The sequence below is a fragment of the Paracoccidioides lutzii genome, assembly GCF_000150705.2.
Source record: "Paracoccidioides lutzii Pb01 unplaced genomic scaffold supercont2.55, whole genome shotgun sequence".
Taxonomy (NCBI): domain Eukaryota; kingdom Fungi; phylum Ascomycota; class Eurotiomycetes; order Onygenales; family Ajellomycetaceae; genus Paracoccidioides; species Paracoccidioides lutzii.
This window is the reverse complement of record NW_015441001.1, coordinates 11,618-23,719: the sequence shown is the minus strand read 5'-3', so window position 1 is coordinate 23,719 and position 12,102 is coordinate 11,618. Positions and strand designations below refer to the sequence as shown.

General features: G+C 41.2%; 4 protein-coding genes across 4 annotated transcripts; 2 read left to right on the top strand and 2 right to left on the bottom strand.

The window, feature by feature from the left end:
- Window positions 1-357: 357 nt before the first annotated feature.
- On the bottom strand, window positions 358-1,946 carry PAAG_08944 (peptidase (PNG1); the record flags this gene model as incomplete). Its single annotated transcript, XM_002789097.2, has 3 exons — window positions 358-800; window positions 896-1,296; window positions 1,372-1,946. 3 exons carry the CDS (start codon window positions 1,944-1,946, stop codon window positions 358-360), a joined length of 1,419 nt encoding a protein of 472 aa, XP_002789143.2.
- A 253-nt stretch (window positions 1,947-2,199) lies between these two features.
- Window positions 2,200-3,360, top strand: PAAG_08943 (hypothetical protein; the record flags this gene model as incomplete). The annotated part of the gene is made up of 7 exons (XM_015846676.1): window positions 2,200-2,346; window positions 2,430-2,457; window positions 2,539-2,704; window positions 2,753-2,778; window positions 2,840-2,956; window positions 3,026-3,129; window positions 3,331-3,360. The coding sequence occupies 7 exons, from the start codon at window positions 2,200-2,202 to the stop codon at window positions 3,358-3,360; spliced, it is 618 nt and encodes a 205-aa protein (XP_015701597.1).
- Window positions 3,361-6,801: 3,441 nt separating this feature from the next.
- Window positions 6,802-8,079, bottom strand: PAAG_08941 (DUF52 domain-containing protein; the record flags this gene model as incomplete). Its single annotated transcript, XM_002789094.2, has 3 exons — window positions 6,802-7,717; window positions 7,794-7,862; window positions 7,925-8,079. The coding sequence occupies 3 exons, from the start codon at window positions 8,077-8,079 to the stop codon at window positions 6,802-6,804; spliced, it is 1,140 nt and encodes a 379-aa protein (XP_002789140.1).
- A 942-nt stretch (window positions 8,080-9,021) lies between these two features.
- On the top strand, window positions 9,022-9,769 carry PAAG_08940 (hypothetical protein; the record flags this gene model as incomplete). Its single annotated transcript, XM_002789093.2, has 2 exons — window positions 9,022-9,214; window positions 9,306-9,769. 2 exons carry the CDS (start codon window positions 9,022-9,024, stop codon window positions 9,767-9,769), a joined length of 657 nt encoding a protein of 218 aa, XP_002789139.1.
- Between the last annotated feature and the right edge of the window lie 2,333 nt (window positions 9,770-12,102).

Below are 12,102 nucleotides of genomic sequence, written 5' to 3'. Positions count from 1 at the left end.
TTGGAAGTGTAAATGTTAGTGCGGAGTTTAATGGATGTATCAATGCGTCTAGCAGTGACAAAACGAAAACGCAGGATAGTCGAAGAACGTCATGGTTGATAAATAGGACACCTATCACCTTTGAGGATAAAAAAGTAGAGGTGGAAAGAACGCCGTTATCTTCTTTTAAGTGTTGAGTGGGAGGCGTATCGGTGAATTCATAGGGTGGTTTCAAAAGGGAGAGACTCGGAGGGTTCGTTAAAGGCGTGGTCGTTCGTCGTCATGGTTGGTGGGGTTGACATTCGACTATAGTTAGGATCGTTCCAGGCATGGACGTCTGCCATAGGCAGAAGGGGGTAGTAGTGGCCAGTAGTTTCGCTATCGACCCTGATTCGGTCGATCAGGATTGGGCTGCCCAGTCTGGCTGGCGGTAGGATTTACCCATTCCACTGTTCCATTCCGGGACGCTACGGGAATCTTTGTTTCATCAGACGATGCGCTGTTGCCGTTGTTGCTGGTGTTGGTATTAAGCTGTTCATTGGGGAACAAGTTGTTGATTTCCATCGCAATCGCCTGAGCCATGTATCCACGAAGTTCCCGCTCCTCCCGCTCATCCTCCTTCATCAATCGTCGACGCTCCTCTTTGGAAAGATTATCCCGTCGCATTCGTCGTATTTCATGGATGACCCAGAGTAGAACCTCCTCGGGAGCACGTGTACGGGACATGCCGTGTTTTACTGGGTTGCGAACATATCGTCGTGTAACGTCTGTTGCGCCGTCGATTGAGAATGCAATACAATATGCCATTTTGCGATTCCACCCTGCAGCAAAATAAATAAATAAAAAAATAAAAAAAAAATTGCGATTAATTACGGCTACTAATTTAATTTAAGGAGCCCACGAAAATGGAACATACCTTCAGTATATAGCCGGGGGTTATCCCAGGCCTCTTCGCAAGCATCGACGTGAATCCACCTCTTTTGATGTTCCGAATACACTTCAGTCCACACGTAGTCCTCAGAATTCCAGACCCATCTGACTCGACCACCCACAGCCCTGCACAACATCGAAAAGCAGTTGGCCCATTCACCCACCCGTCCCCGTCGTGACTGCAACAGGGCCCAAACATCTGAATAGCGGGGGAATCTCTCATTTGCTCCACAACCTGGATCTGAGCATCGATAAAGTTCAACTCGAGTTGCGCCGCGAGCAGTTTCGTCAGGGGTAGGAGGGGTCATCCCTTGGGCGATGGTAGGGCTGTAGCAGATGGAGCAAGGGGGGTTATTGACGAATTGGAAGAAGGAACGTTTGAACCACCTACAAGGTGTTTTAAGTTAAAATAATTGATATTAAAATTGAATATAAACGAGGAAAATGTTGAATAAAACATACCTTAGCAGGGCCTTGATGACACAATCTTGGTAACCCCACTGGGGTTTCACATTCTCACCCATACTGGCAGCCTCAGCCTGTAATATTTGACACTCCTCCTCTGCTTCAGCATACAGCCTATCCAAAGGGATTACAGCCAGGGCTTCATCGAGCAAGCCCGGGTTTTCATATTTGGTTGGTGTGACGGACAAGACATGGAGCAGATTGCGGAATTTGAAGGAGGTTGGGTCTTGAGGAGGGGCTGGGACAAGAGGGAGACTTCGAAGAGAGTATGATGGTGGCTGCGAGGGTGATTGTGAGGGTTGTTGTTGTTCTTGTTGTTGTGATGATTGTGGTTGCGGATGAGTTCGTTGTGAGTAAGATTGATAGTTATGCATGAGTCTGTGGGAGGGAGCTGGAGAAGGAGAAGCAGTTCTGGAGCGGGAGCGTTCCTGCAAGGAGTTCAGACGGCGGGTCCGCAACAATTGCTCGAACTGTCTTGTGAGTTGCGAGGCATCATAAGCTTTAGAGGACGAGGCAGAAGGACGAGGTGGGCGGGAAGCCCGGGCTCCTGAACGATGAGGACGATCAGTCATGGCAGGACAGTAGGCTGGCAGTGCTTGGCAGCGGCTGTCAGCACCACCAGGAAGAGAGGAGGTTCAGGGTATGCTCCTAGTATTGGAGACGAAGGTGGGGAGGTTTTTAGATGCAGTTGGGATTGATACGACAGAGATGTACGATGGGCGAAGTTAAAGCGGGTAGAGAAGGAGAATCAGAAAATGTCGAGAATCAGGCCCAAAATATTGATTGGTGGATCAGAAGACTGATGGTCAACAAACGGAGGATACAATGGAGGATATGTTCAATGCGATTGAAAGACGGTCGTTGTTCGCAGTGATAGTTAAGATTTTCATTTCCTCCCTAAAAGGGCTGATTCGGAGGGGAGAAGCCAAAGAGAGAGATACTGGAGCGGAAAGAGAATCCACGGCAGTCCAAGTCAGTTAGTTATGGTTTAAAACTTGCGCAAGTGTCTTAAGGAGTCCCAGCACAGCTGAGTTGGTTGTCTTGGCAGTTGGTAGATGCGTGGGTGTGTCAAAGGGAGAATAGGTACACACTTTGGGAGGGACAGAATGTGGTTGTATAGTCAGCCCCAGAGAGAAAAGAAGCCAGTTGACGAAGACGGGGGAGTCGTCGATGGTGGAGTTGGGGGGGTGATGGAGTTGGTGAGGTTAAAGAAGAAGAAGAGGAAGAAGAGGAATGAGAGGAAGAGGAAGACAAAGGAAGAAGATGATGGTAATGGTGTAGATGGTTGGAAGGTTGGAGTTGAGGTTGATGGAAGGGAGGAAGGTGCAGCGTAATAGTATCTCTGGTATGGTAACATACGAGGTATTACGGGGGGCAGTTTCTACACCTCGGCTACTTTTAGAGGTATCCCTTTCCAGCTAGGATCGACGCGGCAACACCTCTTGAATAGCTAACCGCTCACAAGTCATCTTCATAAGAACCTTTCATCATCATCAATCACCACTAACTACCACCACCATCACCATCAAACATTCCCTTTTGCCCATGTCTTTTCCCTCATCACCTACGTTGTTCACGGGGGGTATGTGGTATCTCTGGTGTCGCTGGTATCTTCTGTTCCTTTCTTTTGGCGTCGTAATGGCGTGGGCAGTGACGAATCCACCTGCGTGGTGCCACCTTGGAAGGCAGACCCTTAACCTCTTCAAGCCTAGCTCGGCTTGGCAGGCGTCGTCAGCTCCACGCTCCACGGATGAGGTAATCATCTTTCTCTGATTTGGCCCGTCGCCAGTCGCCAGCTGCAGTCGCCACTCGTACCTGTCGCGAGGAAAACTTGAAGGCTATCAGTAAATTAGTAAGCTCGTTTCTGCTTCTCTAACCCAACCAAATCTGTCCATCTTTTCCATTAATTTATATTGAGATGTATATTTTAAATTACTCTTATGTACCACTCCGTAGTCACTTGATAATAATACTGAAGAAACATAATTGCTATTAATTGGATATGTTGTATGAAAACAAAACTTTCAAACCCTCTGGTTTTATATATTTTTTATTTTCTAATTGTACTTGATAGCTGACTGCGAGAAGCATTCACTCTTTCTGTGTATATCGCCGCTAACCCTCAATGTGCATTACTCCGAGTCGTTTCTCTCTTTGTGTTCATCGACAGATGGTCTGCTACGTTCACTTTCTTAGCGCTTCTTTTCTTGGCTCGATATGTACACGCATTACATCCACATAAACGTATATATTCTGCCTAATTCAGATTCGCAATCTTCCCTCGTTCACGTTTGATGAATTAAACGCTCTAACGATATTCCGCTTCTCTGGCCTAAGGCCTTGTCACGGTTATCTACCAGAACCTATCTATGATTGGTTCCCCGAACGCTTCGTCGACATTATTTTTACAATGTTTTTTTTTTTTTTTTTTTTTTTTTTTTTTTTTAAACCCGGACCACCAAAAAGCTAAAAATACAGAACCCATACTCTATTAGGCAGGTAACTACGGAGTTCATCGTAGTCCGCTAATGACAGAGTAGGACTAACTAGTTTGAACAAACCTCGTTTGAAAACATCCAATCAGGCACCCGGATTTCGACGCACGCAATCGGGGTTGGTGTTGCTCGTCCAAAACTGGTTTAAATAGCTTCTTGGGTTATCCATGTTTCTAAAAGGGCAATTATATTTTGACCAGCAGTGCTTCGTACCGTAGTTTCTAGGTCTCTGTAACTACATACATTTTATTTTAGCCATGGACCCATGGCTTGAAACGGTATTTTAGCAAACATTATTAACAGCTACAGAATGGAAATACTTAATATCATCGTTTTGGAGATTAAATAGAAGAAGATTCATTCTTAAAGAAGCATGCTCTCGTCCTCACCAAACGGAAACTTCATACCAATATTGCTAGTTACTACTGGCCGGAAATCTGGAAATCGATTACGCGGCTCACCCAACTGATTCGTCAGAATTGAACGGGTACGTGTATTGGTATTTACCGTTTAGATTACGGTATAGTTGCTCTGAACAAGGGTCCATACGCAGTATTGCTTACATTTTTAAAATATGTTGATCAAGTTGCTGCCAGAAATCTTGACCTCAAGCGCATTGAAAAATTTGCCAGCAACCAGTTGGGGGGAATAGGCGGAACCTACTTTAGCTTCCCTTCTCCGCAAGATGTTAGTTAATCATACGATTCTACGCCTACGATTCTACGCCCAATATTGCCTTTCCTCATGCGAGAGGGGTCCAGGGTAAGAAAAGAAGATTTCATACCCGGCCAAAAACAAATATTTGCCTACCTACCTAGGTGCCTCCAAGTTAAATGGTGTACGTGTGCACGTATTCATATGAATGTTGAAAGGGTACTCATCCTAAGCAGTCGAATATCACAATCACTCCACAAGATTATGCCAGCTTCGACGATGTAAATACAGCTATTGTCTTCATTGACGCTTTGAATAATAAGGTGTTGTCATTAAGTGATTCAAGGCCAGGTAATCCCTATCTCTCCTCTATTGCCATCGATCTTCTAGTGGTTAAGGCGTTTGATGCACTTTCTTCTTCCGCCGCCTGTGGAGAATATTCCATCATACCACCTCTCAATTCTATATTGAGAGTCACCTTGCAGGAAATACTTAAGCATGCCTGCGTATCTGTACGGTTTCTATGGTTTGCAAGTACATATCCGCTTTTTATACTATAGATAGGCACCCTCATCGGGCTAGAAGAGAAAAATGGGTCGTATATACGCGAATGTGCGTCTGTATGTCTCTATGGTTTTCAAATTTCAAGTCCTGTCTTATCATTGCCATATACACTATTCCGCTCAATTCTTATTACTTGCCTCCATTACACATTCCCAACTGATATCCGTTACTCATGGTCCAGTTCGACTAATACAACTTCCCACCAGTTCATAGGCAGGGGCACCCCAATAATTTAGTTCCATATGGTGAAATGAATTACGTTAACATATCATTTACTTTATAAAGGATTACGTCGCTCGCATACCATCCCACCTCCGCAAAATGTCAAGTGGTGGGAGAGAGGATTTTTTCCCCCCGACTAGGAACTTTGACCCAAACGTGCACACATACGTCCATACATTCAGGTTCCATCCCCTTCACACACCCCACCCACACTCGTCATAGCTCCCGCCTGCGTAACACATGCTTGCTTTCGCTTATAGATCCCTGATGAAGAAACGCATGGCACTCCTAAAGTCTCTCCTTGTTTACCCACGTAATCCTCCGATGTGGAAGAAAGAAAAGAGACAGGTACGGGCGAGATCTTATCACATGGACCCACCTTTTCCTCCGGGAAAGGATTCTTGGAGGGAAGTTGACTCAAGGTTATAGCGATATTGATTGGTCCATTGGACTGGCACTGAGCCTGCTGCACAATGTCAGTTGGCATCGCTGGAGGGAAATACGTGCTAATGGTACAGGTATGGAAGTTACAATACATTACTGTCCGTTCATCGTGCATATATATATATATGCAAGGGATTTTAGATTTGTGTGGTTTTTCTTTTGGGGTGATGGGGTCTGCTTTCTTACGTACGTACGTATGTATGTATGTCGGTGAAAGAAGGCGTAGCGGGAAGAGAGACACAATGGTTATAAAGAGACCGAAGAAGAAAAAGAAGTATATACTAACGTTGAATTAAAGAGATATTTTCAAAACATTTTCATTGGTTCTACTAATGAGATAATATGGCTTTGTGTTCGAGCACACATCTCTATCTGGTGGAGAAACAGTGGGGATATAGAGACTCATCTGTTATATCCATTTGTCATATCTTTTATTAGTTGAGGGTTTCGGAGAGGGGGGTTGAAAGGAGGTTAAGAGAGAGCTAAAGAACTCCTATCAAAGTGTAGCAAATGAAAATGCAAAAAGAAGAGCGATCTTTGAGAACTAGATAGAATAGGGGTTATAGTCAGAATCCTTAAAAGCCATCCATAAAACCATTTTCTAAAATGATGAATAGAAAAGCCGAAAATTCATTCTTGTAAGGATGATTGTCAAGAAAGGACTCATTCCCATTTCCCTTTGAGTTTGAATTACTGTTTACATATCTCGAGTTTCAGAACGTACAAACAGTAATGACAGAATGGTGCAAAAAGGGGATGTTGCAGTCCATGAACTTGCATCAATCTATGAATACCTACTTCTTCACATTGAATTCAATGTTGGTAGCAATCTATTTCTCTTATATTTTGCATTTTTATGCATTGAAATCCAGGATATATATATTACACAAAGGCAACTATATCTTTATGCATCGAACAGCAATATTCTAATCCCCATCTACCGCCTATCGCTTGTTCGAGCAAAGGAAGCACACCACAAGTCTATTAGCAAATAATAATGCTATGTACCTCAGTACTTCGCTCATCCAAACCCTTCCTATAGGCCCATCTACAGCACTGCAAATGCAGAAACATAACTAACCGAACTATCCCCCACAGCCACAACATCCGAGCTCCTCTCATACCGGATAAAATGGAACCTACATTTCTGCATCTCACCATCTACAGCATCGAGTTTACCACCCCCTTCTTTGCTACCCCTAACAATCTCCAATCCAGCCATAACCACCCCGATAGGATGCCTCCCGCAAATCGTGTTGCCCGTCTTCCTCAACGCGTCCAAAAACCCGCGCGTCTCCCCCGACGCAATGGCTGTCATGCACGCAACATCACACGCAGAGATACTTTCATGAATCAGGGGGACACCAGCAACGCCTTTACGCACGCGATCTTTATCTTTAACCTTCAATGAAATCCCTCCCGCTACAGCCTCAATGGCTTCCGCTGCAACTCCGGCATCAGAAGTGGACGGTAAAGGCAATTGCGGATACGAGAGCGGCAAAGATTCCGCGGGTTTCCGGGCATTGGGGACGTAATATGTATGGCCGAAGCGGAGGCCCCAGTGGCAAAAATCCGAGGAGATTATGAAAGCGTTTGATGGGTCAGCGAGGTACGGAGCTAGCACGGAACCGAACGCTGCTTCAGCGGCTGGAAGGGTGCTGCCGACCATTATTGGGACGAGTGGTGGGTATTGGGCTGTGGGCTTTGTGGGATAGAGGCGACGGAGGAGGTGGTGGATGTAGGGCAGGTGGAGTTCTAGGCTGTGTTCGGCAGAGTCGACGGCGGGGGACATGGTTGTAAAGCGGTGGTTAGAGGCATTGGTAGAAGTCAGGAGGTGGGCGATTAATTCTGTGTCAAGGGGGAGGGGTTCGCGGGAGAGAGGGGTTAAGTAGCAGGTTAGTTGTGGAAGGGCAAGTGTGGAAAGAATGTGGTTGTGGGAGGGGCCGATGAGGAAGATGCGTTCTCTTAATTTGAAATTTGTTTTGTGTTAATTGGGATGAATATGGATATGGTCTAAATCAGTGGAGGGGGTTGGCTTACGCATTGGAGAGGTCCAGTGTCTTGTAAGCGAAAGCAGCGCAAGGTCCCGAGTAGGCGTAGCCGGCATGACTGTGTGGATACATGTGTTAGTGACAAACATACTGATGATTTGAGTGGAGGGGCCAGCGTACGGAGCAATGATAATTCTGGCTCCGGGGATGGGAAGGGGACCTATATCAGGCAATTCGTCAGGGACCTGTGCAAGCCACTGGTCCAGCTGTTTGGAGAGAGTGGGTTCGTGGTCTGAGTACCAGGATCCAGCATGAGTTGCTTCTCTGGAGGGCATTCTGAGTGGGGATGAAGTGTAATTTGAAATATGGGAATTCAAGTGGTACAGATACGTGCAGGATATCAAAGAGCTATGTTGAGAGATACGTTGGGTATAGATGCTGTCGTTGGTAGTTGTTTGTTGAAATTGATGACGGTGTTGTGGTGGGGAAGTCGGGATCTGGTTGGTCTACCGGCATGCCGAGAGTCAAAAGTTTGTTCGGCATGCCGAAGTTTGCTTCCCTGCCGCATACATACATAGTATTAGGTAAGCATAAATGACAGCGCAGCTAAGCACCAGCTAATCAAAACAACGAGAAATGTAATTCTAGAGAGAAATTCAAAGCAATGATTGCATATATTGTGAACTTGAGCGGTTCTTCATTCAATCACGAAGTAGTTACATGCAAATCATGGAATCGTCTTGTTCCGCTCGTAGTTATGCGGATAAGACTACCCAAAATCGCCGTATATAAAAAAGAGCAGAGTTGATGATCCAAATATTATAACTAGTTGATTTTGAAGGTTTTGAATTGCTGCTTTACTTGCCAGAGCAAAGAAGTGGCTAGAACACTTAAATCTAATGAGGCCCAGCGTTGTATCAGTGGTTGAATTGCATACCGTAATTACGCATCTCATCCAATCAGAACGTTTTCAGTACGAAAAATCTGGGCTTTGCAGCGGTATCGAACGGTATTGTGTGGTATTATGACGTATTTCGTGTATTAGGTATTCCCTCGCGTTTGGCAAGGTGTAAAGATACCCGCGTCTTTTTCTTCGGTTTCCTTTTGCAACCCCAGAACTTGTCCGTCACTCCAGATATATCCCCTCATAGTTGAGGACCTTGTATATACAGATACCTCACATAGATACCATATATATTCTAGAATAATCGTCCTCAATTGTTGTTATACTTACTATATTCTATCCTACCCTGACTTCCTTCACTCCATTCATTACCATGTCTCTCAAGCGAAAGGCGTCCTTCACCACCATCACCTCCCCCGGGAGCTACTCAACCTACTACAATCCCACCTCTACAGTCCCCTTCCTGGGTACCGCTACCGTCACTATCGACGAGCAACCACGACACCTGCACAGCAGAACGCGAAAACGGTTCCGCAACGACCGGCCAGACGACCAGTTGATATACGGTATGCAGAATGGATACCCATACCAGGAGCATTGGAGTTGTTGGAGTTGGAGTACGGTACATTAACCAATCAAACTAATTCAAACCTGCAGATAAAACCATCAAATGGCTGTTTTCCGCTCAGAAAAAATTGCAGAATTCCATACCCTCCCCAGTCGCAGCGGAGGACACTTGTGACAGTTCCGAAGAACAATCACCCACGTTCACAATGCCAGATCCAAACCAGCAAACGCTGCAAAAGTTCTTCCAACCACTTCGTGTCTCCCAGACCCAACAAGGCCATCAGCTAGGGAATTCGATGCCCCTTGTACAGCCATGCCCAATTGATATATCAAGGACCCAAACGCAGCAATGGGCTGCCAGTACTGCTATTACTGTTTCCACAGAGGTGGATCCACCCCCTGCTCTCTCCCACTCGGTATCCTCTGGTATCATCTCTTCTGAAGGCATGGATGTGGACGTGGCTATGGATGTCGATTGTGCTGTTATCGAGGATTTCAGCTCAGTACCGCTAGACATGGAGAAGAGATGGGTTGGCGGCATTGGGTGGATGTAACTGTTTCTTTTTTCCTCTGCCTACCCTTCGCTTATTCTGTTCTTACTTGTTTATTCTGTAGTATTATTATTTGCCTTGTAGGAGTTTGGTTCTTCTGTGCTGTATCCGTATTTATTAGCTTCATGAAGTCGAATTATCTGATCGGCTTTCTATTTGTTGAAACTGATAACTACGTTATTGATTATTAATATATCTCTGGACCATCCCTATCCTCCACTCGTTGGCGACCTTCCCATCCTCTAATAGGTAATAACCGGGCCCTAGGGGTTTGATTTCCTAATCAACCTCCAGTCAGACCCTCGCATACCGCCACCTCAATATGAAATATTTTTTTATCTGGGATATTAAATTAATTTATCAACAAATGTAGCAAGATTCATTAAATACAACTTGATTATATAGTAGACAATCTATTTATAACTCTCTCTAATAAATTTGATAATTTTAATATTAACACTTTTTGCTTTTACAATATTATTTAAATTTTATTATAACTTTTATTTATTTTAAATATAATTTCTCTGATATCTTCAGATTATAAAGCTTTGATGCATGACTGTTATCTTGCATATATTAGATGCAGATATAACTTCTTTCTTATGTACTACTCTTTAAGATGCTCACTGATAATGTTCATAAGCTGTAGTAATTGTAGTAGTTTTAAAAAACTCATTTTGCAAAAGAGTTACTATATTGATTATTGCAATACTACTCTTATAGAGCTTCTTTAATTCAATTTGAATATAATCAAAGTCTTTGATGTTTATCATAGTCTTTAATTTGCATTTATATCAGTTAAATTGACTTACACTTAAATAACAGCTTAATGCTTTCCTTAAAACTTAGTCAATTTTAGAATTTTGATTCAAAAATACTCTTATTTGAAAGCTTTTACTGAAATTGATCAATCACTCAATTTTCATATAATTCAGATAAGATTTCAAGGATTGATTGTTAAAAATATACTTTTCTTTAAAAATTATATATTCATTAACAATTTTCATCATCAATTCATAATACTTAATATAAAAAGTGTGAAAACTGAATAAATATGAGATTAATTAAATAAAAATAATTTAAATAGTTTTCAAAAGCTATCATCATCTCATTATTGAGAAAACACATATTTGAGCTCTTTGAAATCTTTATTAATTTTTATTTTTCTTTTATCATATCAAGTATTTTTTCACACTACTATTATCAAAGTTTATTTAAATAGTAGAAAAAATATCTATAAAAAGAAAAAAGCATATAATTTAAAGTTTTTATATCTAATCTTTGTAGACTATAAGCAAAAGATTAGAACTAGCTAAGTATAGCTGAGAATAGAAGTAAGCTAGAAATAAGTATATACTTATAAAATATTTTATAGAATTGAGCTTTAACTAATTCTTTAACATGCTTAATAAACCTCAGTTAAAACTCAGTTAAAATCAATTGAAGCTTTAATTAAATCTGATTAAGCTCTAGTAGAGAAGATGTTTTAGTGAAATCTATGAGTTTCTTTTAAAATATTAGTTTTTTCTTGATTTCTATTTAAAAAATCAAGAAAATACTATTTAAATTTAACCTTTTTATTGATAAAAAAAAGTATAAATATTGATTTTATATCAATTTTAAAAAATTAAGTTATATACTAGTTATATAAGTAAAATTTCTTTAATATACATAGAATCAATCAGTTTTTAATAATTTTTCTATAAAAAAAAATATTTTTTTACTAATTTTTTTATCCAAAATTAATAGTTTTTTTCTGACTTAATCAGAATTAAAATTATTAGTTTTTTACTTGTTCTGTATTTCAAGAAGTGATTTTAAAGATTTTATTAGTTTATCTTAAAAACTGATTTTAGTTTACTAGCTTCTTTTGAAAAATCTAGTCTAGTTATTGAACTAGTAGTAAAATTATAAAGATTCTATCAAAGCTTGTTCAATCAAATATATAAGAACTATAAATAGAAGTTGAAATATAAAAAAATACTTTTTATATCTAAAATAAAGAAAAAAACTCAAAAAGAAACTTAACAAAAACTTTCTGAATGAAAGATTAAAAAAAGAAATAAAAGAGATAAATTATTAAATCAAGTTAAATAGCTTAATAATCTAGAGCTTGCAGTATATATTTTAAAAAATCAAGTAAATAAAGAGGAAAACCAGAAGATTATTAATTTTTTAATTTCAATATTAAAATAAATTTATGAAATCATTAAGTTTAAAGTGAATATGATTAGCTCAATCATATATATTTTATTTCAGCCTTAAACTAGTTAATCTAAACAGGAAATTCTTACTCAGAATCAATTAAAAGTAGTACATAATGTAGTTAAAAAATC